Raw genomic sequence first — 27,735 nt, 5'->3', positions numbered from 1 at the left:
AATAAAATGACAAACCAAATAAAAATTACTTATCGATGATAGGAAGAGTGAGGAATGGGGGGTGAATACAGCAGCAGTCTTTTCAGAATATGCCTTATTTTCCTATTTCCTTTTTGGAACTTTGTAAATGTTTCATATAATTATAATTTAAGTTTTTAAAGAATAATCTCAAAAAATTGAAAGCAAGTAAAACAGATAAATCTAGCTGTGTATCAAGTCATGATTCATTCTATACAGTGGAATTCTTTCAAGAGGATTTAGAACGGTAAATAGTACATAAAATCTTAAACTACTCAGTAATCACATTACCAGAAATGATGGTGGATTGTTATTTAGAATAGCTAGGGTAAATAAAATTAGGTTAGTATCCTAAGAGTAAAGACTTTCCGGAAAAGAGGAAAACTGTTCAAATTTCAAAAAATCAAAGAAATTTAAATAAACGCTAAGAATGAATTCAAAATATCAATATGAATTCATGTCATAATTTTTTCTTAGAGAAATAAAAAGGAAACCTGATCTGTTTACCTGAAATACTTGTTTAAAGCTCTCCCTGCCGAGAGGACCAGCCTCAGAGAGCGCCCCATTCCCAACTGTGGACATTCAAGGCTGTTCTCACGCAGCTGAGCCATGCGTGGACCTTAGTCAGATTTTGACTCAATCAAACTTGTAAAAAATTTTTGAGGCATGATATTAAGGAATTGTGGGTTCTTTAAAGTTATATATAATAAAATTCTTTACATTTTAATGATACAAATTAAAATGTTCACTGATGACCTACCTGGGACTTACTTTAAAATAATCTAGCTCAGGGGGTGGGGAAGCTGTGGTGCACGAGATGGGCATGGGTTGTTCCCTGTGCACAGGCTGAGCAGGAGACAGAGCGCTCCTTCCCCTTTGCAATGGAGAATTGGGCTGGATGTGTAGAGACCCCCGGAGGACCTACTGCAAGCTCGGCTCCACGCGCACCCTGCAGCAGCCCTTCTCTCCAGCCCTGAGGGCCACCTGCCTGGTTCCCAGACCCTTTCTTCCACTTTCTAACCTGAGACCAAATATTTTCACCCATCCCAGGTGGTACTCCAGGGGCTACCTCCTCCCTAACTGTCAAACCTTGATGAACAATGCTACCCTTGGTGATGCTGCGGCGTTGCCAACCTTGTACCCTCACAAAAAAAACTACAGACAGAGGCACTGAGAGGAACTGCATAACAGTGTCCCAAAAATGAGGCTAGGGACAAGGATACTAGCAAAGTCAGGAGTCATATCCCCCCACCCTGGTGCTATCCCCTCTCCAGCTCCTGCTGCCACCGGCGTCGCCTGTATTGAGACCGAAACACTTCGCTCCACTGTAGCTGGCTAATAGATTTTTTTAGTTCAAAGCTCACTGGCGGTGCTGTGAGGTCTAGTGGGGCTTCTCTGCGGTACCCGTCCTCACAGTCCAGTCACACAGGAAATTAGCAGCCAGAGCTCAATGCCCGTGAGGACCTTGGATGTGTGGTTGTGAGAAGTTACTATTTGTAGGTCCCAGGACAAAATCTGCCTCCCTGGGTTCCTCTGCCTTCCAGGTCCAACTCCCTCCAAAGCCAGGGGATGCGTGAGGAGCTGGATCTGACACAGCAGAGAGGCAGGGGCCAAACGGGGGCAGCTAAGGAGAGGTACTGCCTGGGAGCCGAGGACTGATGATGGGGTCCCTGTGCTCAGCCTTCTGGGAAATTCCCCTGCACCAGGCCTCCTCCAAGGTCTCTGCAGCCCCCTGTGGGCACTTCCTGTGGCAGTATCCACGTGCTCATTGCTCCCACTTTGTCTGCCTCACAGGGAGTCCGAGCAAGGGGTAGAGCTGGCCTTCCTGGGCACCCGGGCTGGTCTCCTTCGAAGCACCTTATTTGTGGGCTCCGAGAAGTTGTCCGACAGGTGAGTCCCGCTAGCTACCTCTGGGAGTGCAGTCCGTGCAGGTTAAGAAAGGACAGAGCTCCAGGGTGCTCTTGTGGCACAGGGACAGACAGATTTGGCCTCAGCATGCAGGGCCCCCAGAATCTAGGGAAGGTAGAAGGGTTGGTTTACCATTTGGGAGAATGAGAAAAGTAACTGTTTCCCGCTAGCTTGGGTATGTCTTGGACAGGTCCCTTGGAGGAGACAGACAGTGGTCTGGTCAGGAAAGAGGACAGCAAGCTTGGAAGCTTGGAAGGTTATCAGAAATTCCACTTAGAGGAGCTGCTAAGAGGGAGACTCAAAGGTTTTCCTCTCTAGGACAGTCTGTGTGTGGCAGGCTAAATCGTCCGGCTATGTCATCCGTTTTCCAGACTCTTTCCCTAACGTGCAGAGAGGGCCTGCTCTGGGCCCCTGTCCATGGCGGTCGATTATGGACAGCTCACTGCCCAGCTCGGGTGGAGTTGTGATTTGTACTCTAATCACAAGATTCAGGTCCAGCCCTGGCCATGGTTATGGAAGCCTAGGATCCAAAGCCAGCAGTTCTCAACTGGAGGCAACTTTGCGTCCTCCAGGGAACACTGGGCGATGTCTGGAAACTTTCTTAGCTGTTAGAGCTGGGGGAAATGGGGAAGTTGCTACTGGCATCTAGTGGGTAGGTGCCAAGGGTGCTGCTAAATGTCCTACAATGCGTGGGACAACCCCAACAACAACTGCCAGGCTCCCGTTTCCCCTAGCACCAAGGTTAGGAAACCCTGCTATAAGCAAAAGCCAGATGCGGCAGAATCCTGCCTGTGAGCTTTCAGCTTCAGCCCCATGCCGGGTGCCTTCCAGGTAGAGGGTGGGAGACCCAGGCAGGGGCAGAGGATCTGCTGACCTGCAAGCCAGGAGACGGGGAAGGGCCACCAGACCCTGCAGAACAGCAGAGGGAACTGGCGGGCAGACTTTACCCCCCATCCGTACCCCTCCTCCCTTGCTGCTCCTACGGCTAAATCCACGCACACCAAGCCAAAAGCACCATCTCTGAGCTTCTTCCAGGGCTCTGCAACAAATCCACACTTGCTAAGCAAACCCAAGGCTTTGTAAGAGAACAAAGCAAGTTGTTCCTCTATCGCCTCTTACTTCCTCTCTTCCCCACTCCCCTACTCTGACGGCGAGCAGTGGAAAGACAGGAAAGGCTGTCTCGCTGACTCCCAGTCCCTCTAAAGGGTTCCTAAAGATGGAAGAGGGAGATCCCCCTACAGACTCGCCTTCCTCAGGTGGGAGAGTACTTTTTTGTCTCCTGTGACTGCCGTCACTGTAATAGCCACAGATGCACTGCCAGGCCCAGAGGGCTCCCTTCACCTGGACTGCAGTGTGACTGGCAGCCCAGGGACTGTGTAACAAGGCAGCTCTGCTTCTGGAATGTGTGAGCCTGTCACTCCCAAAGCCAGTCTCAGTGACCCACCTTGTCAGTTACCCACAGCCTTTTTTAGGCCCGACCCCCACCCCAGCTCTGCCCTGCTGCCCTGTCTGCTGTGGACCAACACTCCCTTCTGTAGACTGATGTGCTTTTAGGGAAAGCAAAACCATAATTCACAGGTAAAACTGCTCCAAAAAAGGGAAAGTCACAGTACAGTCAAAACCCAAGAGACACAGACTTTTGAAGTAACCATTTTGGGGCAATTTATGTCCCACATCATCGAAGTGATAGAACTGATTATACAGTTTCCTTGCTCAGACTTGTCAGTGAGCCAGGCACAAAGAACAGAGGCTCTATCCAAGAGATAGAGCCTGCAGGCCAAGAGGTCTACATATTCCCTCCTAGTACAGGCCCCAGGTCTCTTCTAGCTATCAGTATGCCATCAGAGCAGTATCATTTTGCTCCTGGAAAAGGCAGAACTGGCTAGGGAACATGGTCTGGGGCAACAGCAATTGAGGGGCTAATATCCTCTACCTATCCGCAACTGTGCCAAAGCAGGGGGAATCATTTTTCTCAGCCCAGCCAAGATGAACTTGTATGAAAAAAGGATGGTCATGTTTCCAGATTTGAAGAAGCTACAGAAATTTTCCTCCTTGCAGGAAATTCCTGACACCTGCCGATGAGGCCAGCATTTTCACCATGGACCATTTCCCCCTGTGGTACCGCCAGGCTTCCGAGCAGCCCCCTGGTAGCTTTGTCTTCAACCTACGCTGGGCAGATGGACCAGGTAACTCTTGTGCTCCAGGATGGAGTACTCCTCCTGCTGCTGCTCCCTCAGTGGGAAACGGGAAGGAGACCTAGTGCCACGGGAACACCGCACCCCACCAGGTGCCCTTTCTGCCTTCCCTCCTGACCCTCCTTGGCATCTTGAAGTTGTGCCTCCCTCCCGACACATAACCCCTAGGCAAAATATAGGTCGGGTCATTTTATTCACCAGGTAGCAAAGTTGGCATTTAAACTTCTGCATGGAATAAAAGAAAGTGATTTAATGCAAAAGTCAAGAAAGCTCGCTTCTAGCCCAAATTCTAAAAATGATATCAGAAATGCTGATCTCTAAGATTCTTCTATTTCTAAAAATCTGTCTTTGAAAGTTCCTCTAACTTCCCTGATGAAAGTACTAGACTGACTCATTGGAGGGCAGCCACACCTACCCAATCCTCAGAGCCACCGTGACTCTCCCCACAGAAGGCAAGCCACCTGTTCTCCACTCTCTTGGGACCACCGGCCAAAAGGCAGGCTCCCAGTTGTACAGAAGGCAGACAGGACTGTGCCAGCAGATCCTACCTGCCAAGGACAGAGAGGAGCCTCTGAGCAGATAGGCACCAGCTCCGGACCCCAGCTCCTACTCTGGGCCCGGGAAGTGCGTGTAGCCTTACCTTCCTGGTTTACATAAGAAGACACTGTAGCCAGGGAAGCTGAGGGGTTGGTCCAGGACTTTGTGGCAGGTGAGCTCAACACAAGGTTGTAGGAGGGGTTTGTTCTGAGCCCAACACCTAAGAGCCTGAGAAGCACCCACTTGTGGGCAGAAAGGGTACAAGGTAGACGGAGGTGGGTGGAGCCATCTGAGAGAAGATGGTGAACTGGAAGCCAGTTCAGAAAGAGGAGTCACATTCCCATCCACGACGCCCTTTGCCAAATGCCTTCCAACCACCATTTCCGCCAAAACCACTCTCGAGACTCAGGATGGGGAACCGCCCTGTGTGGCTTCAAAGGCCCAGGCTCCAGGGGAGGCTCCTCCTGGCAGCTGCAAACGGTGGAGACCGACAGCAAGGATGAACTCTGCTCGGTGCCCTCTGGAAGGTGTCCTCACCTGTGCCCTGCTCACCCCTCTACCCTGCGCCAGCTCCCGCCACCCACACAGCATGACAAGTGTGCTTTTCCCAGCCTATAAGTCATTCAAACTTCACAAGCTCCTGACACAAATGTTGTTACCCCTCATCCTACGTGAGCAGAGTCTGAAGCTCAGAGAGGGTCTTCTCTGTGCGCATAGCAAGGGATCCAGAGGGCGGAGTGGAACAGGTTGTCCTCACCAAAGCAGGGGCTCTTTCACCGCGTTAAGTGAAAGGCAGCAGGAGGGAAGAGGAAAGGGTGCTTCTACTCCCCTGCTAGACCAGGAGGAGCCTCTCAAAGCCAAGGCGAAGGTCCCCTCCCCACACTGCCTGCACCAAGGCAGAGGCAGCTCTTCCTCTATGGCCTGCACAAAGGCCTCCTGGGAAGGTTCTCCAGGTGAGGCCCTAGGCTCTGCCCCAGGCTGTGGTGCCAGGCTCTCCTGCCTGCACTGTCACCCAGGCTGTGCCTGCTGCTGCTGCTGCTGCTGCTGCTGCTGGGGGAGCTTTGTGTGTTGGTGAGGTAGGAGGGTGGGTGGGTGGCAAGTGCAGCTTGGACTGCAGGAGGGGAGGAAAGCTGGCAACCTGCGGAGGGGGGTGTGGGGGATGGCAAGCTCGCCCCCTGTGGCACCCTCGCTTGGCTCAGGGGGAAAGAAGGGAGGCGCTGACTCCAGGGTAAGTGGGACTCCTGTCCCTCCAGCTGACACCACTGCCATTTGCCTGGGCCTGGTGGGCTGAGTCTGCTCCCCAGGGGGCTGCCCTTGCTGTGAGCAGCCCACTAGCACACCGCTGCCTCTCACACAGCCTGGGTGGCTCAGCGTCACCTCTGACTTGTGGTGACTCACTGTGGGCAATCCAGGGCCACTCGGCACCCAGGCCTGTAGGGCACCCTGTCCCTGCCCTTGAGGGACACAACGTAGATCCTGGGCCTGACTCTGCTGGCCCCTCAAGCAGACAGGGGCAGAAGGACAGGTGGAGCAAAAATCACAGTCATAATGCCCCTGACAGTATCACTTTGTGCAGGCAGCCAGAGGCCCCGTGTCAATCTGGCAAGCACACACCCCATAGACAGGTGGGCAGAGCGAGGGCCTCCTAAGGGTGGTACCCGCCTGTCACAGGTGCACAACCAAACACAGTCACGCCAGGACGTCTACCCTGCTAGTGACAGTTATCGTCTGCTCCAAGAAGGGACCAGGGCTCAGCTTATCCCAGCCACTGCTCCTTCCTGGAAACTGAGAAAGTGACTGTAATTTTCATTTCCCCAGACGGCACGGGCACGCCAGTTTCCGTAACAGTGAGCACCGCGGTAGCCGTGACGGTGGAGGAGAAGGCAGCCATTGCTGCAGGTAGGACCCGCCCCATGTGCCACTGGAGCCCAAGAGCTGTGAATATGGCAAGAATAAGGCCCCCGGTCACAGCAGGAGGGCCCCTGAGTGGGACGTGCTGAGCATCAGTCTCTAGCTGCAAGTTGTCCTAGGTGAATGCTGAGGAGGAAAGTGAAATCTTCCTAAACCATTTTGTTTACAAAATCCTAGAGCTCAAAGAATTTGTGAAATGAGGAAAAGGAAGCCCAGGGCCAGGCGTGGTGGCGCACACCTGTAATGCCAGCACTCGGGAGGCTGAGGCAGGAGGATCGTTGCAAGTGCAAGACCAGCCTGGGCTACAAAGTGAGCTCAAGGCTGGCTTAAACTGCATAGCGAGACCCTATCTCAAACAAAACAAAATGAAAGGAAGCCCAGAGAAGTTAAGAAATCTGCTCAAGGTCACATAGGTCATAGACTGCAACCCCGACCCTCCTCCTACCCTTTCCCTCTTGCTGCCCTCTTTCGAAACCTTGGGTTCAAGAACTGAGCTTGTGACTCAAATCCCTAAAGCAAGAACTCAATGTGTGTATTCAATCTGTACCACATCCCATGGAAACCATCTCCTGAGGACTTCCTACTAGTCTCTGGAAGACCCAAAGGAGGTGATAGTTTAGGGCCCCATTTTACAGATGAAAACACTGAGACACAGAAAAGTTATTGGGCCAAGATTCCACAGGTAATAATGAACCTAGGGTTAGAACTCAGACTGTGTTTCTTTCAAGCCCTAGTTCACCACCTTCTGCCTCAGGTTGCTCCAAGTAATGGGATGAGATAGCCAATGACCCTCACAAGTTTCCCCTGACTTTGTACCTTCTTGGTGCCTAAAAAAATCCTTGGAACTTCTGTCTTATTGTTCAAAAACTCTCAGACCTCTGAGGAAGCCCTCCTCATCCTGGTTTCAGCTTCCATGTGCCTCCCCAGCTGTGTTCTGAAAAGGTGTGTGCGATCTACTGGTCACTCAGCAATCGTGGCATTAGGATCATGACTAGTAGGTAGTGTCTGTCTCGCATCCCAGGGTACTGGCCAATGAGAGGCCTCTGCCCCCAGGCTGAGCTGGGCAGGCAGGGGCCGCATGCCACTTGCTCTGGCTGAGTTCGGGTCAGAGGGCTGGAAGGAACAGGATAGGCTCTGTCTTTCTGCCTCAGAGAGGGCTCACGGCTGTCTTGAGTCAGCATCCCAGGATAAGAGACGGGAAGAGAATGGCTGAGTCATCAGCGACGGGGCAGCCCCTGCAGGAAATTCCGGCCTAGGGTCCTAACAGTATTCAGTAGAGACGCAAGGCATCCCAGCACCCTTCTCCCTTTAGCCGACAGCACACTAGTCCCCAACTGCTCTCCAGGCCATGACCTCAAACTTATCTTGCTAAAGGCCCTCCTGTGGTCCCAGCCGGGCCTGTGTCCACCCTGCTCCCCGACCTGTACACCCCAAGGCCTGGGAGAGACCGGGTCTAAGGACCGGGCCGCTTCCTGTGCTTTCCCAGCACTCTCCAATTATTCGATATCATTTTTAACTCAGGGCTGAATTAGAGCCGTGAGGCGTTACTATAGAAACCGTGTCCCAGAGCCTCTAATTTAACGCACTGCAGATAGTCACTCTGCTGCTCTGGGGTGCGCGGATGTGATGGGAAAAGGATGAGGCTCCAGAGACCTGACGCTGCAATTTTTTTTTAAATCTCATTTTGTTACTTCCTTTCTCTGGCCTAGGGCTCAGCCTCCCCGACCCTGGGGCCAGCTGGGGCTGTTGGTCAGGGAGGAGCAGGCGGCTTGTTTGCGGACCCTGGGAGCTCAGGAGGGGGCAAGGTTTATGAGGGGGGCTGCACCGTGAGGCTGCACAGCAAGCAAGGGAAGGCAGAAGGGCATTCGGAGTCAGAGCCGTACTCTGTGTGTCCCTTTCGGGTAATTCCACAGCTTACACCGAAGGCGGGTGGGTAAGGGGGAATCCTTGCTGTCTCCAAGCAGGTGGTTTTTCAAGAGCTCCCATAAAAGATCTAGAAATACAACTTCCGCTCAGGATCAGTTTCTAGCTCTCAGTGTCCTCTAGGCCCTGGTTGGGGAGTATGATCCAGCACAGCGGTGGTGGTGCCGGGTCAGGCAGACTACGTTTCTCCAGCCACTGACTTGCAGCATGTTCCCGCCCCAGCAGAGAGCCATTTCCTGCTGTCCAGAGCTGCCTGAGCTCACCCCTGCCTAAATGTGGGCCTGGCCTTCTGACCTCTGCGGGGCTCCCTCTGGGAACCGTGATGATCGAGTAACAGGAGTCTACATTACAGAGACCTATGGCGGCCCTTCGAGCTTTGCCCTTGCCTCTGAGGTGGGGCTTGGGAAGACCAGTCCGTCTTTGGGTCTGCCACAACCTTCAGGACTAGAGGAGGGCAACAGTCACCCAGACCCCACCTAGGAGGACAACCCAGTCCTGCTGTGGAGCTAAGCTGAACTCCAGGGATGGGGGCCTGATGGATCTCTTCTCACTGGGCTCTGCCCCGGCTTGCTGGACTGTCCTCTGCAGGAAGGCTCCTGGCAGGAGAGAACCTATCTTAATCGCTGAACATCAGGGAGCGCTATACCCCAGACACACGTGACTACGCAGTGAGCCTTGCTCTGCCCACAGACCTGGACTACCGGTCTCAGGGCCCTTTCGTTCCAGTCCCTCATTCTGATCCCCTCACGGCGAGCTCTGTCCAGGAAATCATACCTGTGGACGCTAAGTGTGGTCTGCTTGTACCAAACAGCCTTGGAAGGCCACCATGGGAAAGGGTTAAGTGGGACTCCAGCAAACAGGGCTCACAAAACCCAGGCAGCAGAGAAGCCCCTTGAACCCTCCTCCCTCACCTCCCAGCATCCAGCGGATCCTCTGGGCAAACAGAGGCCTCCTGCTGCACTGATCCATCTGTCCTTGGCTGGCAGGATTAATTCCATCAAGCCAGGGTGGGTAAGCACTCCAGGGCATGGAGCTATAGCAGGGTCTCCAGCCCACCTTCACAAGTCCCAGCGCTGCCCAGGGAACCCAGCCTGAGGCCTATGCTTCCAGATGTCAGGCCGCAGCGTGGGTAGATTTGAGACTCCAGCGTAGCCATGCCCCCAGCTTCCGCCCAAGCTGCCAAGCCTTATCCTTTCCAGAATGCTGCCTCCTCTGCTCTCCTATCAGCAACCTGGGTCCCGGGGCACTGGGCAGGGGGCGCCCATCTGTCACACGGAGCCCTGTGCATCACAGTGACGCCCCTCAGCACGGTGTCCACTGCGTGGGGCGGTGAGGGGGCAGGAAGTGATTTTCCCAACACCTACATCCCCTTCCCACCCAATGAAGCCAGGAAGTACATAGGAAAATACAGTCTTTATTGGTCTTCTGAAACAACAAACCAGAAATATAATTTTGCCTTTAAAAATCTTCTGCCTCAGGCTAAAGATACCACCACTGACAACACCCTTCCCTCCCCGCCCCCAGTCCCTTTAGAAAACTCCCAGATCTGGTATCAGCCTACAAGCCCAAAGGGAAAGGAAGACTGTGCCCCTAGCCAAGGGGGCATGCAATCCAGATAAGCAGCCTGCCAAGGGGCCCTCTGTCCACCTGCTGGAGACGACCTTCTTAAAGGCTCTCCATGCACCCCATCCACCACCCCCCCTTTGAGTAGGGAGGGTTGGGAGGAGCAGGCCAGCAGGACCTGCCCTGTCCTGCTCTGATACCTTCAAAGTGGGGTCCAGCAGCAGCGAGACCCAGGTACTCACCAGACATCAGACTCCTAAGGAGGGGGCAGCCTCGAACAGGAGGCAAATACCCTGAAACCTACTTGACTGGGGGCAGGTGTCTCTGTCCCTGGACCACCCTCTGAGTTGGACCACAGTCCAGCTGCAATTAGAAGCCCTATTAAGCAAACAAACCACCATGTTCACCCAAGAAGGAAATCTCAGCGCTGAGGCCTCTGCACGGAATGTGGTGGTCCTTTCCTGCCCCTGGCGTCTGTAGCAATGTGTTGAGCAGTGAGCCTCTTCAAGGACCACTCTGCCATCTGCCTGCCACCTGCTTTCCCCAAGGAGGACCACAGCACAGCCCAGGCCCAGCCCTGAGGTCACAGGCAGAAGATGCTGGGGACGGAGGGAGTGGGAGGTGCAGAGGGGCAGAGCCGAGGCCGCAGCCTACAGGGCTGAAAGTGGAGGGTGCTCCCTGGGGCCTGGCAATGAGGACAAACCTGGCAGCTCAGAGGAAACACCCCGAATATGTGGCTGGGCTCTCAAGAGGCTGCCATTCACAGAGGCAGCAGCCTCTGGGCCTCTGGGCCAGTCCCTGGAAAACCCAGCAGGGGAGGTGTGAGCAGGTTGCCATGGTGACGGGCAGGCTCATCCAGCAGCACCACTGTGGCCCACTTTACAGGATCTCAAAGGAACCCCATGTTACCAATTTAGGATCCTCTCCCCCCGGCCAATGGACTTGAGAAGACTGCAGTCAGGAAGCAAGAGGTTCTGTGGTCTCAGGGCCAGGGATTCAAGGAGACCCCTACCTGTCTCCACTGAACTCTATGAGTGTGTGAGTGTGTGAGTGTGTGTGTGGGAGATTTCAATCTATGTGACTGTGATGGTGGTGTTCCGAGTGTGTGTGAAAGTGAGGAAGCCGGAACTATTATGGTCAGTGTGGTCTATAGCAGACCCAGGGACATACTGGCATTGCCAAGGGAGGATGTTGTAATCACAGCGTTGTATTTCTAAGTACTAGGTCCAGATTACAGGTTGGTGTGTTTGCACATTAGTACACTGTTGGAAGTTGGACCCAGCGTTCCACTGCAGGGGGGTTAAGAATATCTTTCTAGTTAAAAAAAAAAAGAGCCACAGAAATCTATCCTTGGCCCCCATATCCCTTACTCCCCAACCCCGAGATGCAGTTGAAGTGGAAATGAATGAGCAAGAGGTAGGAAGAGTCACCCAGCTGTGACAAGGCTCCTCTTGCGTACACATCTTTTCATCCCCGTGGCCAGAAGTTCCAGGAGAGTCCTCCAAAGGTTTGGTGGCCAGAGAGGAGCACCCACAGGAGCCTTCAGCACAATGGCGACCTCCAGGGAGACTTGGAAGTTCATGGAGATGACCATACCGTGGCTGGTCTGCTGGAGGGCTGGAAGGAACTGGGACAGGCAGTGGCCAGTGTCAAGCCGAGGCAGGGACTGTGATGGAGGGGAAGGACCAGCCTTTCCAGAGCAAGCCCCGTTGTGCTCTCCCTACCCTGCCTACCTGGGCCAGGCAGGCGGGCTCTCAGGCCACAGAAGAGATCTGCTTCTGGTCTTCATGCTCACCCTCAGGGTCCCCCATCAGGGGCTGGCGCTTCTTGAGCTCCCGGTGGTACTTGGCCATGAGCGAGGCATAGATGCAGCCGTAGGCCGCGGCCACCACCATCATGATGCACACGATGCCGCAAACAACTCCCGCGATGATCACCGTGCCAATGGCTCTCCGCACGCTCACCGGCCTGTACCTCTGCTTCTGAGGGCAGGCTGTGCTGGGCTCTGGCTCAGGCTCAGCCCCGGGCTTGGGCTTGGCAGGTTCTGGGCTGGCCTTGGTGCAGGGTGGCCCAGGAGCATCGAGCCCAGGGGAGCTGTTCTCATCCTCCAGCCGGGAGCAATAGTTGAACATCTCCATGGGAACCATGCGCATATCCTTCCCCCTCAGCTCTTTGGGTAGGGTGCAGGCAAGCTGGTCCAGGCGTCCCCCTAAAAGGAGTGGTTGAGCAGACATCAAGAACCTGAGCTGTCTCTCCTCATCCCCAGACCCCCCCAAACAGTAGGCCCAGAAGGTGTAGTCCAATGCAGTCAATTCTGCAAATCACTGTCTATAGACAAGGAAGGGTAAAGGAACCAGCACAGCCAAGCACTTCGGTGGAGAAGTTATACACCTCATGTTACTTACTCCCTACAGAAGCTATAGAAAATGGATATTATCACATTTCCATTACATAGAGAAGCACACAACCGTTTCAGTGAACCCCGCCTGAGCTATGGAGGATGACAGTGACAGTGTAGAGGAGAGGCTCAGGAAAGAGCTGCAATGCAGAGTCACAGCCCTGCCGAGGCTCCAGTTTGCTTCTCTGCCCCTGAGGCCGCCTGCTCATCACCTGTCCACGAACCCAGGACAATGCTTGCGGCACAGCATCCTGTCCTTCCAAGGTTCTTGCTTCTCACAAAAAAGACAGCAGTCGAAAGCCACTGCCTCAGGCCCCAGTCTTCCAAACAGGACTTTTGGCTGCCTGAGAATTCTACCTTGAAGTAGGGAGAGAAAATCTGAGCAACAGCTATGCCGGTTCCTGTCAGGAACAATCTGTGGCCCCATCAGCGCCCCTACCCAGGGGTGTTCAGGCAACAGCAGCTCGGAAGGGACCTGGGAGACGCATAAGGCCAGGAGGCGGCTGTGTGGGCGGTGAGGGGGTGCAGATACGCCACGCGGTCTTCATAACAATGTGAGGCCAGGCAGGCTCACAGGGAATATAAGTGCAGGACTGCGGCAGGGTGAGAGAGACAGCAGCTGAGAACAATACTCTGCTGAGAAGTCCTCTAGGAAGCGAGAGTTGGATTTTGGCTTTCTGTCAGCTTCCCGTGAAGTCTAGACGCAAGCAATAGACACCCCGCTGCAGTGTCTCGGCTCCAGCCACTCCATCACTGCAGCCCCCTCTCCTGGCCCAGCTGCCCTGTCTCCTCATACAATAGATATCAATCTTACCCTGGGATGCTGACAAAAACATTCTGGGATTTTTTATTTTTAAAGAAATGCAAAGCTGAAAACAAATCTGCTATTGAAAATGCCTGGAAAATGCACATTCTCATCCTAGGCATTCAGTCTCTGATAATGGTGTGAAGGGCAAGGATGTCATTCAAGGGTGACACAGCAGTGTGTTCACACACCCGATTTCTAGCTCCCTGGGCCACTGACCACTTGGGTGGGCTACAACCAGACTGAACCCAGCGAACACACACGCAGGCCATCTTGGCCGATGGCCTTGTACATGACAAAGAGCTGGCACTGCGAAGGAAGTGACCTCATTTTCCTGCTCAGGAGACCCAAGGTTGAAACATGGCTTCATCATCCTGTGAAAATTACTTAATTACCTCTGAGTCTTATTTTTCTTAGTGGTAAAATAAGAATGCCTACCTCAGTGAGCTGCCAGAGAGATTAAAATAGACAACGTGCAGGAACAGATATTTGTACACTGGAAACTATACAACAGTATTAATCATGATTTCCCCACTCACAAAAATGGGAGAAATTATAGTGACTAACATTTCATGGTACTTTATCGTTTGTAAAATATTTTCATTAAAGCATTAGGATAACATGGAAATAATTGAGTTAGTAGCTGGATAGGAAATGAAAATAGTAAGACTAATGAAAAGTGTTCGCATTATTTTCAGAGTTTTGATGTTGATTCATTCAGCAAATATCTATTCTGTGCTGGGATCCAAACTGTGGCTTATCAAGTGCTCTTGATTTTATGAGTACTACTAGCAAATGAGCAAGTAAATGAATGTTTTGTAGAGGGCTTACTTTTTTTTTTTTTTTTTTGTCTTTTTTTTTGGTTTTTCTCCGGTACTGGGAACCGAACTCACGACCTTGCACTTGCCAGGCAGGCGCTTTGCCGCTGAGCTAAATCCCCAGCCCCAGAGGGCTTACTTTATGCCAGGTGCCTTAGATACCTTACATGTATTACTTTATTTAATCCTCATAATGACCTCATGAGATGGGCACTGCTTTTCCCCACATTTAACAGATAATGCACTGTAGCTGAGAGAAGTTAATCAACTTTCTCAAGGTCACACAACTAGTGGGTAACAGGGACAAAATTCAAACCTGCGTCTGGGGACTGGGGATGTAGCTCAGTGGCACAACGCCTGCCTGGCAAGCATGAGGTCCTGAGTTCTATTCCTTACCCCCCCCCAAAAAAAAAAGTTGTGCTCAGTTATTCCTTCTCTTTGCATTTCATTTGATCATTTCACAGATCATTTCAGGGTTTTACCAGGTTTTTAAAAAGAGGGGTAAGGGAAAGAAGGTAAAGCTAAAACCATTTGACTTAGTAACAGTTTTGATAGCAAACTTCTTGGAAGGAGAAGCCAGCTTTGTCATCCAAAGGAAAATTTGGTTGTATCTGTTGGTTTCAGTTACGTTTCACACTCCTAGAGGGATAGATACTTAAAAGGTGGCTGTTTTATTTGGAAAAAGGTACCAGGAGAGTCCAAGGGCAAAAATACTACCTGGTGGGATGCAGAGCTCAAAAAACAAAGCATCCTATGTTTTTAAAAAAAAAAAACTTTACTAAACCTACAAAACCTACAAAAGTGGGATCAAATTACAGCAAACCCTTAAAGTGACTTAAAGAAAAAGAGAAGAGAAAAAGAGGCTGCAAAAAGTGAGAACACAGATCAGAAAGGGGTGCAGTAAGGGAAGAGGAGAACAGCCTCTTCCCTTACTGGTGGGAAGGGCAACAGCTCCTCATCTCAGGGAGATGACTCCTCCTGCCTGCTTGGTAGTAAGGCAGTCACCCCGTCTTTCCCCAGACTTCATCCCACTCTCAGGATAAAGCCTCCAGCCAGGGTGGCCCGGGCCACTTCTGTTTAACCAAAGCCCCTGAGCTCACCTCGATAGGAGAACCACTCCATCCAGTGCTTGAACTCCCGCAGGTTACAGTCACACTCCCAGGGATTGTCCCCGACCTGCAATAGCTGCAAGCTCACCAGGGGCTCGAATGTCAGCCGGTCCAGGCTCTGCAGTCTGTTGGAGCGAAGTGAGAGGGAGCGAAGAACAGGGAGTCCATCGAAAAGCCCCGGAGGCAGCTGGGCCAGGCCGTTGATGGACAGGTCCAGGTGGCGGAGTCGAGGGGAGTGCTGCAGCAGGTCCCTGTCCAGGGTCCTGATGCTGTTATTGCGCAGCTGCAGCTCTGTCAGATTGGCCAGGTCCTCAAAAACAGAGCTGGGCAGCTGGTCCAGGAAGTTGTTGGACAGGTCCAACCGCTGCAGGCTGGACAGGTTGGCGAAGGCCCAGCTTGGCAGGGCACTCAGTTTATTGTTCAAGAGCAAGAGGGTTCGGGTGGCTGCGGGCACATCCGGGGGCACTGTGGTGAGGCCTAGGCCACTGCAGTCCACCTCCAGGCTGCGGCTGTCACAGGTGCAGGAGAAAGGGCAGGTGGGGAGGGCCTCCACAGCATAGAGAGCGATCCAGCAAGTGATCCCTGGGGGAGAGGCAGACAGGTGAGGAAAAGCAACAGGCTGGGACCTACCACCCCCATGTCTGTTCCCTCCTTCCCAGTCCACATCATAATGGCCTGTTGGCTTTATCTCCTCTGGCACAAGCCACAATCAGTGCCCGCTTATTAACCACACAAAAAGGTAATTAACAAGTCCTAAGACACTTCTATGTTAATGGACATCACACAGCGCCGGCAGGTCCTCGCCTCACTGCACTTCAGACAAAGAAATCACTTTAGTAGAGTGACTGACTCACAGGCTTGAACCCAGAGGACAAGCCATGCCGGTCCACAGTGACAATGATGTCCCTACCAAGGGGCCACCCATGGTGGATTTCCATGGGAGCTTGAGTCTCCTGACACCATAAATGTTGGCAAAGTAAAAGACAGGAGGACATCAGAGAAACCTGCCCCCAAGTTCCTATCCCACTGAGAGATTCTTTCTTTCCAAGAGACAGTGGCTATGCTGCTGATCTTTCCCCACTGCACTTCAGTGCACCCGGGAGCTGTACAAGGCTGGGCCATGCTTGCGTGGACAGGGGAGATGGTAGAAGGGTGCTGTTCACTCTTCCCTTACAACTTCCCAGATGCTGTCCCATTTACCTGAACCCCACATCCAAGTAGGAGCAGTAGCTTAGTGTGAAACTTAGGAGCCAGGCCCACTTGGGCATACTCCAAAGAGCACTCTGGGAATGACAAGGATAAGGTGCAAAACACAGTCTAACATCGGCAAGCCCTGCGGCCCAGGACAGGTTCCACCCCGATTCTTACACTAAAGCCACCATCCTCTTACCCTGGCTTCTGTTCCTGGGCGCTGCTGGGCAGCATTTCCACATGATGGGCCAATTAACAGAATGCCCTTCACGTACCCGCCTTTTGCCCAAGACCCCTCTGAATAGCACACAGGGAGTCCAATCTTGGCAGAACTGGGGGAGGTGCCCCTCCGAGGACAGTGAAACACAGCATCTCCTTCCAGCGTGGAGCAGCCCTCTCCAGGGGTGATTTCAAAACCCTCCCTGACTGTTCTCCTAATAGCGGGAAGCCTGCTCACTGTGAAAGGGAAAAAGATGAGCTCAAAACATTTCCACCCCACTGAGCCAATTCCACCAAGCCAAGGAAAGATCCTGGCTGGGAAATGGGTGATGGGCAGACCCAGCTGGCCCATCCACATGCACCTGAATATTTGGGTGCCCGGGTGGAGAAGTCTTGAGTCTCTGTCTGGTAGGTGCCCAGTCATCTGATATCCCAAAGCGCAGGACTTGGCAGAGCAGGGCGGCACTGCCCTCCCCCCCGGAGGAACGGTGACAGCCCAGAGGCACACTGCTAGGCTGACACCTTAGCCTGTTTCTTCTTAGTGGGTAATGAGCACTGGCTTAGTCACAGAAACCAACGGGAGAACTCTCTGGGCTCTGGGGTCACCTGCCGTGACCTCCTGCCCTCTCACTTCTCTGTGCCCGTCCACTGCCAGGCGGTCCTGCCTCATGCCCTCCCCCATGCTACTTGATCATCAACATTATTCAGGCTTTACCTTGGGGGAGGGGTGTTCAATTTATCCAGCTCCCCGCTCAAAGGGATGAGCATAAGTGGAAACCACCATCCTCCCCTCTGAGAGAGAACTGCAGCGGGACAAGGAGAGCGCATTTCGAAAAGCACACTTCCTGTCCTTTCCTCCCTCCCCAGAAATTCAGGGTAGCATAAAAGAAAGCTCTAGTGACAAGAAAACATCATCTTCTATTGCGAGGTGTTGAGTGATCCTACAATGAGGTTGAAAGGGATCTGGGTTGCTGGGAGCAGCCACTCTCACGTGGTAAATAATTCAGGCTGCTCATGCCAGGGGGCAGCCGGAGCACAGGCTGAGGGAAACAAGGGAGAAGTCCGCAGAATATCGTCCCTTCAGGCCACTGTTGCCTCTTACCGCGTAGGCTCGGGCAAACCAGCGCTTGGTTCACATTGGCCCTTTGCCTCAGGTGGAGAGCGTGCTCTTGTCACCTGACAACCTTCAGGGAGGCTGGCATCGACACTCGTGCCTCCATGTGTCCATGAGCAGAGCTGGGAGAGATCCAACTCACACCCCATGGAACTCAGGAGCTGGGGAGAGGGACGTCAAGAGCCTATGAGCTGTCTATGAGCTGTCTATGAGCAGGTCCATCCATTCAGGGCTCAAGGGGAGGCAGGAGGGCAGCTCCCCGGGAGAGCCTGCGCTGAGCTGGTGGCTGGGGTGGGGCCAACTTCCTGCCAAGTTCCAGGCATGGCCTGCCAAACCCATGCTGGACACACTCAGCCAGCACCAGTTCTATCTGAAACTCAGGAAGCCCAGCCATTCTCCAGCAGAGCTCTTCTCTTGCTATCAGGGAACTCACAGTTTGGGGAAGGATACAACAGACTCATCTGGGGAGCCAGAATCAATGTCATGGCCTACAGCTCCTGGTTTAACCACTAAAGTGCTCAGCAGTGCATTTCTTTGGTTGCCTTATCATTCTTATTATGGGCACGAGCCTAATTTCCCAAAACCAGGCCTTGGGCATCTCAGGAAACTCAGTATTCGATCTCCTTACAGCCTAAGAAACTCCACTCCACACCATGCCAGCTCCCACCCTAGCCCAGCGTGCCCTCTCGGGGCCCAGAGGTACTCACAGGAGATCTGCCGGGTCCTCGGCTCAAGGCCACTGCCCAGCGCCAGCATGGTGAACTCAGAGCTCTCCGCAGCTCCGGGCAGAGAGGTGCCCCTTGGTGTGTGCTGCTTGTCAGTCCTGAGAGAGAGAGAGAGACGTGCTGGGCGGAGGCGGGCATCCAGGGCCCTGCTCCAGCCCAGGGGTTAAGGAGAGGGCCCGGTGTCTCTTTACACTCCTCGTTCCCTCTCCTGTTCCTCTCAGCTATGACTGCGTGGGTGAGTGGAAGAAGAGAAATAAAGGGGGCAGAAAGAGATAAACCAGGAAACCTTCTACCTCCCTGGGATGACGGGCCCAGCCTCAGACTTCCAAAGCACCCTTAGCCCAGGCGTGGAGCTGGAGGACGCAGGCATTGCCAGATGAGCTCACCCGCCCCCTCCCCTGCCCGTACCCCTGCCTGTCTCTGCCTGTTCTTGTTGCTGCTCTGAAGTGGCGATCTCTAAAATGTTTGCTTCGCAGTGTGGTGTCCTTTGGCTGGGCTGCCCCACACCACAGTGGGGAAATTGAGGCGTGTCTCTCCTAGATGAGCCGAGTGAGGTCCCAGCACACAGCCCTCACCTGTGCTGTTCGCTTCCCCAGCTACACCCAGTCCCAGCTTTGCCGCCCCCCTCCTTCACTTACCATGGCCCCAGGAAGGAAACCAGACCTGTCGCAGTGTCTGCCAGCAGGTCAGTCAGGTGTGGGCCACCAGGCAACCCCCTGCTTCGGCCTTGGAGGTGAAGTGCAATGCTCTGTCCTCCACCAGCCGGTCTATAATAAAACTCATCAGCTCAGGGGTTCATGCTGCAGCAGCTTCTGGCACAGGAAGGACAGACCCAGAAGACAGGGGAGATCAAGAGGGCTGGGAGCAGACCCGGGTTCCTCCTGGGGAAACTCACCCTTTCTAGGTTCTGCCCCAACCCACCCTCCCACCCCACCCCGTCTCCTAAATGGGACGCAGGCCTCATCTGCATCTCCACTTCCTTCCAGATGTGGTTATAAGCCACATAGCAAGCCAGAGCCTCCACCCTGCCAACCCCATCAGAGGGCCAGATGCCATCCTACAGCTCACTACGCTGGTCCCTGAGCTCCCTCCTAGGGCCCAAAGGGCATGGTTCTCTCAACCCTGGTTGAGACCCTCCTAGAGTTTGGCCTTCCATGGTTACCAAATTCATGGTCCAGGGTAATTCCTGCTGCAGCCTCCCTCTCCAGCCTCCCATAGGCCTGTTTGATTCTGGGGGTGTGAGTGCCAGGGGCAGGGTGGGACTGACCACTCAGAAATAGATGGCATTCCTGGACCCTGGAGTGGTCAGTACAGAAGTCAGCTGCAACCTGTGCAGGTTCCCCTCAGACACTGGGGTCCCGCTGAGGTTCCTGCTGCCTCTGTCCCCTACTGCCCCCCTTCTCTTCCCAACCCTCCTCCCACCTCTAGTGGTCTCAGGAGGCCACCATGATGTCCTGTGCACTTGGGACCTCAGGATCAGCAGGCCCAGGAGCAGGGTGCACATCAGTCTCGGCTCTGTCTTTCCCCCACTTCTTCCATTTAGTGAAGGGTGCAGCAAGGGCTGGCAGAGCAAGTCACTGGGACCGGGCACAGATGTGGAGTATGGGGCACCTGGTCCTCACGCAGCCTCCTCAGTGAATCCCAAGCACTCAGCGGTTAGGCCACTGGGTTTCAATCTCCAATCCACTCTCAGGGCCAGGACCGGCAGGCTCCCGGCTCGGATTCACAGGTGGGGAGACTGGGCTCAAATCCCCGTCTGGCCACTCCTTCAAACAAGCTGCTAAACTCTCAGGCTTCGGCTTCCTTATCTCTAAAGGTGATGGCCTTGATACTTCATGTGGGATTTGAGGGTTAACGTAAACCAAGCGTACATCACCTTAGAGGTTTAGGTGAATGCTCCTCCCTTGGACTTGAGCCCATAAGTGCGAGCAAACACCAGTGCCTCCCCCACGGGGAGGGAGCAGTGGCAGATTATGCAACATCGCTCTTATCTGTTCCCACTACCCTCAGCCTGGGGACTGTCACGTGGTGCTCACTGCATTGCATGCTCTCTGCATTCAGTATGCGCTACACCCACCCACACAGTCCTCACAGACAGCGGTGTCCACTGTCTCTGTGTCCCTCAAGCCCTGACCCTTAGGACTCAATCAGAAGCCCTCACGTGGAGCACTCATTCCATCTGTGAAGCAGTAGGCAGGTCAGCGGCCACCCAAGCAACAGGGTGGATAAGTGGTTTGCCCAGGGTCGCACGGAAAGTCAGGGACTGTATGGTAGGCTTCTGAGTCGGGCTGCTCGTCCACTCCCCAGCAACTATCATCGAGCAGTGGCCCTTATGAGGAAATACTAATGTGTGCACGGAGCAGAGTTCACGCCCACTGGCCTCCCAGACACGTGCTCGGAGCGCCACACACAGCATGGGATGCAAACACACCCTCACGGAGAGCTGTGTGCCTAGGCATGTGCTAGAATGCGCGCACACATGCGTGATGCACGAGCACACGTGCATACACATGCACACCCACGCACACACGTACGCACACTCACGCCTTGCTGGCAGTAGTTCAGAGCTTCTCAGACACAGCAAAGACAGATGCCTCAAAGTTCTCAAATGTCCCCAGCAGACAGATGCAGCAGGACCCTTCCCACCTAGAAGGAAGAGCTGGGGAGAACCCCACAGGGCAGGCCCTCACCCCAGACACTTGCCACGCTCAGGCCATGGGGGACCAGCAAGCCAGTCCAGCCTTGGCTCCGACTCCTTCCGCCTCCCTATGGGGCACGGGCCATGGACTGACCTTCCCAGACACGCTCAGACCCCACTTCCTCCTGAGACTCCTGCCTGTCCTGATAGGTTCTTCATTCCCAGCCCACCTCCTCGGGTCTCCACTGAGGAGACCTGGGGTCCACCAGCAAACAGCCACTCAGCAGAAAAGGTGGCCTGAGTGCAGGGCCTCACACCCCATCCCCACCCTTGCACAGGATGCCCTATGCACAAAACACGACAGGCAAGGCCCTGTGACAGACCCATGGCGTGGTCTAGCGAGGCAGCAGGACACTGCTGACAGGTGTGCTTCGCAGAAATGTGAGAAAACAAAGCCCCAAGTCTGTAAGGTGACCCCCTGTGCTCTCTGGGTTGCTGGCCCAGCCTCTCTGGGCCCTGGGCTTCCCACTGGGTACCAGAGCCTTCCAGCCTCAAGGGGATGGAGGGGAACCAGCACTTCCTAGCCCTTCGGCCCGGTGTCCACCCACACCTCCAACTAAAGGACCCTCCCCACCCCTGAGGAGCAGAGCACCCTCAGGAAAGGGGTGACCTAGATTGGGAAGCTGAAGAGCAGCTGGGGGAGCAGCACTGGCCCGCTGTTGGGAGAAATTAACAATGGTGGGGGTTCCTATCGGGGTGGGAAATGAGGGGCCTGCTAGAAGGATCCGCTCCCTCGTGTCCCAGCCTCATCTCCTGGAATGCTAGACCTGTTGCTAATGCCTGCCTGGTTTTGTCCTAGTCTCAGAGACAGATCCGTTGGAAGGAGCTGGGGGGTCCCAGTGCAGTCCCGGGGTCTCCCTCACTGTCTTCCTCATTAGCAAATGGGACTGAGGAGCTAAATGCAGTCAACTGGGGAACCCCTGAGGTTTGACCTTATCCCTTGCTACGCAAAGCGTGGTCCCTGTACTAGCAGCCAGCTAGCCGGAGAGTCTTTCAGAAATACCCAGTCTTGAGTCCCACTCAGGCTCACAGAGCCAGAATGTGCATTTCAAGATCCCAGATATTTTGGATGCATATTCAAGTCTGAGGATCACGAGGCTGGCTCCTCCCACGTGGGGCCTAACAGTCACCCAGGAGGCCCAGCATGGGCCTACGTGAGCCTGGAGGATCCACAGGGCAGCTACCTGGGACCTGGGCAGAGGCCAGGGCATTGATGTTAGCCTCTCCTTCAGGAAACCTTTGTGTGGAAAGAAACAATGGCTACAAACACCTACCCAGTGTTCTTAATGCTCACACAACTCTCTAAGGTTAGTAGTATTATTAATGCCATTTTGCAGATGGGGTTACTGAGGCACAAGACGTGATTGGCAACTTGCCTAAACTTAGGTAAATGGAAGAAGATAGTTCTGATCTCAAGCTGTCTGGCAACAAAGCTACTGACTCAGTTGCCCCATGGGCTCCTGGGTCTGTCCCATTCCCTCACCTACGCGCGCGTAGAGCTCCTGGTGGAAGACGGCAGAGACAGGAAGGGAGGTTTGTGCAGACCTGTAAGTCTACACGGCATTTCCGCATCCGCTGTCTGACTGGAGCTGAGAAGACAGCTGTTCGTACCCTGATCCCATGAAGAAACAAGCTGTGCCACTCACTGAGCTGAGACACAAGCCAGGTTACTCCCAACCGCCCTCTATCCAGGCATGACACAGGAGTGGTGGTGGCAAACCTAGGGAGCTCAGCTCTGTCCAGAGAGGCCGCTCTGGACACCTGTCTGGCTGGGCTGGATGCTGAGGTGAGGCGGGGCAGGCTGGGGGCTCCGGGGGCTGGTACAGGAATGGCGGGGGTAATGAAGCAGGAGGGGCAGCGGCTCCCCGTGTGCCTGCCTAGCTGAGTGGGCTGCTGCACCCCTGGGGGCTCGGGAGAGGGAGCCTCCCCATCGGGACGCCTGCCACAGCCCCCTAGTTTAGAACAGTCTGCTGCTGCTCACTCACTGTGGAGGGTCAGGGCCCCGGGGGGCCAGGGGTACCTGCCCCTTCCATCTCTCCTGTAGACGGGGTTGGCTCACTCCTGCTGGAAACCACCGAACTCAGCCAGGCCTGGGGTCTGTGCCCTTCTCTGAGCTCCTCTGTCATCGTCTCTCAAGTCACGTATCCAAGTCAGACACAGTTAGTGCCCCTCAGGCCTCCAGACTCCTGGGCTAGGGTGCCGGCTTGCTGTGCTCCCGCCCCTGCGACAAGGCCTCTGCTCCCCTCAGCATCCCAGGCCCAGAGACCTGAGTTGCAGGAGGGCCTGCACGGTCTACTGTGCGCCCTCTTCTGCAGAGAGGCGAAGGTGGCAGCCCCCACGCCCTCCCTCGGGGAGCTGTGAGAGCCCTGAAAGCCAACCTGCACCCTGTGCGGAAGGGGCCCAGGCCTCTGCTGGACAGGACCCCAGGGAGGCTGCTCGTGACCCTTGGGCTGCTGCCACCTGTCTGGCCATGGGCCCTTCTAGGAAACGCTCCAGATATCTTCCCTGCCCGTCACCCCCACCACACACACTGCCCAGGCAGCGAGGAAGCAGACTCTAACACTCTCTATATTTGTTCTTGGAACACACACATGCCCTCCTGGCGCACTTCAGAACACCTGCCCATTCTCAGCCCCACTTCCTGCTCCTGCGCTGCCTTGTCAGATGTTTCCTCTCCCCAGCAGACCCGGAGGGGGTGGGGAGCGGGAAGCCCCCAGTCACCCCTCTCAGGAGCTGCTCTCCAACGCGAGTGAGCTGAGCCAGGCTGCTGAGGCTGTGGAACCGGCTCCCACCGTTCCCTAGCGGAGGCCCTGGGCAGGGGCAGGGGAGACCTGACCTGCCGCGGGAGAAAGGAGACCCAGAGAGGGGCCACCCCGCCTCTGCCCCGGTCCTCCTTTCCCCACCCTCGGAGCTCCCCAGATGCACAGCCATTTCATGTACACTGGTCCCTTTCCCTCCCCTGTGGCCCCTCAGCCCTGGCGTTGGGAAAGAGGAACAGGACCAGCTCACCCTGGGCCCCAGACCCTGCTTCCAGCCAAGCCCCCAAGAAACCAATAGGCTGCTTAAGAAGTCCCTTTCCCTCCCCAGCCACCACCCCTGGGCCTGGCTTGCCTGGTCCTCCTCTTTTGGCAGTGCGGAGACTTTCTGCTAGTGGGGAGGTGGGGGTGGGAAGTGCTGGGCGCTTCTTGGCGGCGGGGAAGCTGCTGTTGGGTTTCCCCACCAGCTGGACTTCCCCCGCCCACCGCCACGTGCTCGGCTCCTCCCCTCCCCCACCCGCGGTAGTTATCTAAGCTTAGGCCTGTCGGTCTGAATCACACAAGGCAGTGCCCAGCAAGCCCTGACAGCCTGGTGCCAACATCACCCCCCTCCCCTGGAAATGCAGGCAGCTGGGGAGTAGGGGGCAGAGCAGCCAGTTGGAACCGAGCCCTAGACCTGCCTGGCCCTGCAGGAATTTGAACTGCAGATTCTTGGTCAGAATCCCGCACTGTCAAAAGGGGCCTTAGGGGTACTGAGAGCCACTGTCCTGGCCCAACTCGGGGGCCCGGCAGCCAGGCAGATGTGGCCCGGCTGCCTGTGGCCCATTAAGCTGCGTGCACCGCCGTGCTAAGGCATCTGACCACCTGCAGCAAAGGGCTGGGGATGCAGCCGTGGGATAACACGAGGGGTTCCTGTGAGCCTGGTTCCCTGTCTGGCCCTCAGATGAGCTAGAAGCAGGGCCCGGGGCTTGCAAGGAATTGCTGCAAGGTTAATCCCAGGCACACCCCTGCCAGGGAGGCTTCAGCCACAGCTGGGGAACCCAGTGTCTAGCCAGGAAAGGGCGTCTGTGCACCCTTGTCCAAGGACAGCCACCTGAAGGACAGCAACCCAGCCTCAGGGCAACCTGTACAGAGGGGTGAGTCTGAGTCTACTTCCATGCCTCACCTGGCGTGGTCCCCCGCGCTGCTGCCCCCACCCCGGGCCTTCCTCTTACCAGTCCTATCACCAGTAGCGGGCTGCCGTCCCACACCCCTTCCCTTAGCACCCAAGTTCCTCAGGGCTGCCTGCGCCGAGCCGGCATGTAGAGAGCACAGGCTCTAGGCTGTTGCTCCTCATGCTGCAGGGACCCGGTTTCTATGCCACCCGGGACTGTCATCTGGCACCAGCACTGCCCTCCTCCCCTTTTCCTTGCCTCCCTGCCCCCTCCCTGACAGAACGCACAGTTCATGTCCCCAGCACGCTGTAGGGTCGGAGTTACCACGCTCTATACCTTTGGGATGCCCAGGCGTCTGGTCCCAAGCAGTTTGCCCAGCTCCAGCAAGTGCCCAGCCAGGAGGCACTGCCGCTAATTGTACAGGGCCAAGAGACCCAGCAAAGATGGTCCCCCGTTCCCATGCCCCAGTCACCCAGAACGCCGCCAACCCCCATCCCTTCCACCAGCCGCTCTCACTCACCTTTCTCCGGACCTGAGCCCTTAGATCAGGCAGCTACAAATGCAGACACCACCACCAAGCAGGGGGCTCCAAAGCTGGAGAGGGATTCGCCGGGAGCAGGGAGCTGGCACACAGCGCCCAGCGCAGGAGGTGGAGAGCCCGCGGCGCTGCGCTGCCAGGGGACGAGGGGATGGGGCTGCCGGGTCAATAACAAACTGAGAAGGGAAGAGGGAGGGCCGGAGAGAGACAGATAGGAGGAAGGGAAGCGAGGGGTAAGGGAGGAGAGCGTGCGTGTGCGCGAGCGAGCCCAGCGACGGAGTGACAGCTGGGGGTACATCTGTGATGACAGCGGCAGCAGCACACACAGGCGCGCGCACAGTCGGATGCTCACGGCCATGAGGGCAGCACTCACCCTTGCGGCGCTCACATTTCAGTGGAAAAAGGCGCCTGTGGACTAATCGCTTCCAACTCCAGGCAGGAGGAAAGCTGCGCTGCCGCGTACCTCCATTTTCCTTCCCGGGGTTCCTCCAGGTTCTCCCTCACCCCTGGCTGCCGCCTTTCTTCCGTCTCTGCTCCTCTTCCCTTTCCACTCGGGGACAGAGGGGCAGGACCCGGGCAGTCGCGGAGACTTCCCTGGGAAGCTGGGGCTATCTCCTCTTTCAAAGGCACACAGGGCAGTGCTCCCATCCTACCTGTGGGAGAAGGAAGCATCCAACCCTCAGTCAGAGTCTGACTTATTTTGCAAGAGGACCAGCGAGGGCATACAGGGATGCGAGGTGCCTGGGGACCCTCGAGAAAGAGCCCCTGAGCCCCACGAAGTCAGAGGTCACATGGTCAGGCGGAGGCCATTCACTCGCTGAGCCTCAGGAGGGACCACCCAGGCTAGAAGTGTTTAGGGAAGCACAACACCAGAGCAGGCAGGCTTGGAGCCCTGCGGCTGGGCCGCCTGGAGAGTTGTAAGGAGCCCAGAGAGAACCAGGGCCAAGTTCAGCCTCGGCTTCACCCAGCTTGGCTCCGCGTGTTCCTTCATCTTATCTACAATGGGTGAGACATGCGAAGGGAAGAGACTGTAATTCAAGAACTCAGAGGCCTCTTTCCCAACCAATCAGGACCGAGTAAGTCAGAGAAATTGATACTCCAAGAGATGAAGTGGCTGATCCGAAGGCAAAGTAAGCTAGAGACTAAGCCAGAAGAGTTGTCCTACCTCCCAGCCTGGAGAAGGACCCCCACTGGGACATTGCTTTGCATCTCTGAAGCCTGCATTATGCAGGCAGACGCCTCTGTTAAGACTGGGGTGGGGGCTGAGTGCCCTTGAGTCAGGGTACCCCTGCCAGAAGCTCCTGCACCCTCTCTTCTGTCTAATCTGCTAGGTGACCCAGGCAGAGGAGGAGGCAGCCTGCTATCCCAGCCTGGCCTCCCCTTCCTTAGAAACACAACTGGAATGTCAGCTTTGTATTACTGTCCCTGCTTATTCTACTGGTCTTGACCTCTGATCTACAGCATTGTTTTCTGAGCCATCCTTGTGATTCTTATCACAGAAAAAGTTGCGCAGTGACTTCCAGTAGTGTGGTTTCTTCCTTTCCTATATTGTGAACTGTTTGATAAGAGGGACCCTGCATACCTGCTCTTCAAATAGCTAGTGGCTTCGTATTTAACTCAGCAGCCTGGGGCTTCACTCAGGAGCCGCGCTGCAGAACCGAGCAGGTAGATTGAGCTCTCTGGTCCTGTATGACCCAGGTATGAACTGAGCATCCTGCTGGTCCTACTTTGTGCTACAAAAGACAGGCAAGAGGCTCCTCCTACACTGCAGTGTCAGTCCAGTCACCCACACAGGGCTGGGAGACAGAGGAAGGTCAACACAAACAGAAGAGCCAGGAGGGAAAGGAGATCTGAATTCTTAAGGGACCCTCAACAGGGGTCATTGCTGTGTGCGTGCGCGTGTGTGTGTGTGTGTGTGTGTGTGTGCACGTGTGTGTGCATGCATGCACACATGGGTCCGTGCACATAAGTGTGTGTGTGTGATCATGCATGCTTGCACGTGCACAGCTGTCTCGTTTTGCCATTCATGATGACAAAGCAGCACGGAGGTGACAGTCGGGACAAGGAGCAATCTTGATAAGCTGTCTGCCGTCTGCGGCCTGATTGAGGCGCTCTGTGAGGCCTGAAGTGATCTTAAAGGAGAGCTGTCTTAGAG

General features: G+C 55.0%; 2 protein-coding genes across 7 annotated transcripts in view; one reads left to right on the top strand and one right to left on the bottom strand.

Moving 5' to 3' along the window:
* The window catches only part of Cacna2d4 (calcium channel, voltage-dependent, alpha 2/delta subunit 4), a 100,941-nt gene that overhangs the window by 48,533 nt on the left and 24,673 nt on the right, over positions 1-27,735 (top strand). The window contains exons 24-26 of the mRNA XM_005396111.2: positions 1,813-1,908; positions 3,985-4,112; positions 6,477-6,557. Coding sequence (XP_005396168.1) covers positions 1,813-1,908; positions 3,985-4,112; positions 6,477-6,557 — 305 coding nt within the window. The remainder of the gene's footprint in view (positions 1-1,812; positions 1,909-3,984; positions 4,113-6,476; positions 6,558-27,735) is intronic.
* Lrtm2 (leucine-rich repeats and transmembrane domains 2) lies at positions 9,887-26,230 on the bottom strand. Of its 6 annotated transcripts, XM_013520232.1 has the most exons (6): positions 25,563-25,930; positions 19,073-19,246; positions 18,417-18,532; positions 15,177-15,767; positions 11,789-12,264; positions 9,887-11,682 (listed from the first exon to the last, which is right to left on the bottom strand). In XM_013520232.1, the coding sequence occupies exons 3-5, from the start codon at positions 18,463-18,465 to the stop codon at positions 11,810-11,812; spliced, it is 1,095 nt and encodes a 364-aa protein (XP_013375686.1). In that variant the 5' UTR covers positions 18,466-18,532; positions 19,073-19,246; positions 25,563-25,930; the 3' UTR covers positions 9,887-11,682; positions 11,789-11,809. The 6 variants fall into 6 exon arrangements, with proteins under 6 accessions (XP_013375686.1, XP_013375684.1, XP_013375683.1 ...); XM_013520230.1 differs by lacking the exon at positions 25,563-25,930 and adding an exon at positions 25,954-26,230 and having other exon boundaries at positions 9,887-12,264; positions 19,073-19,243; XM_013520229.1 differs by having other exon boundaries at positions 9,887-12,264; positions 25,563-25,929.

The sequence above is a fragment of the Chinchilla lanigera genome, unplaced genomic scaffold, assembly GCF_000276665.1.
Source record: "Chinchilla lanigera isolate Chin_1 unplaced genomic scaffold, ChiLan1.0 scaffold00053, whole genome shotgun sequence".
NCBI classification, from domain to species: domain Eukaryota; kingdom Metazoa; phylum Chordata; class Mammalia; order Rodentia; family Chinchillidae; genus Chinchilla; species Chinchilla lanigera.
Note: the sequence above shows the minus strand (reverse complement) of the source record. Positions and strands in the feature narration are given on the sequence as shown.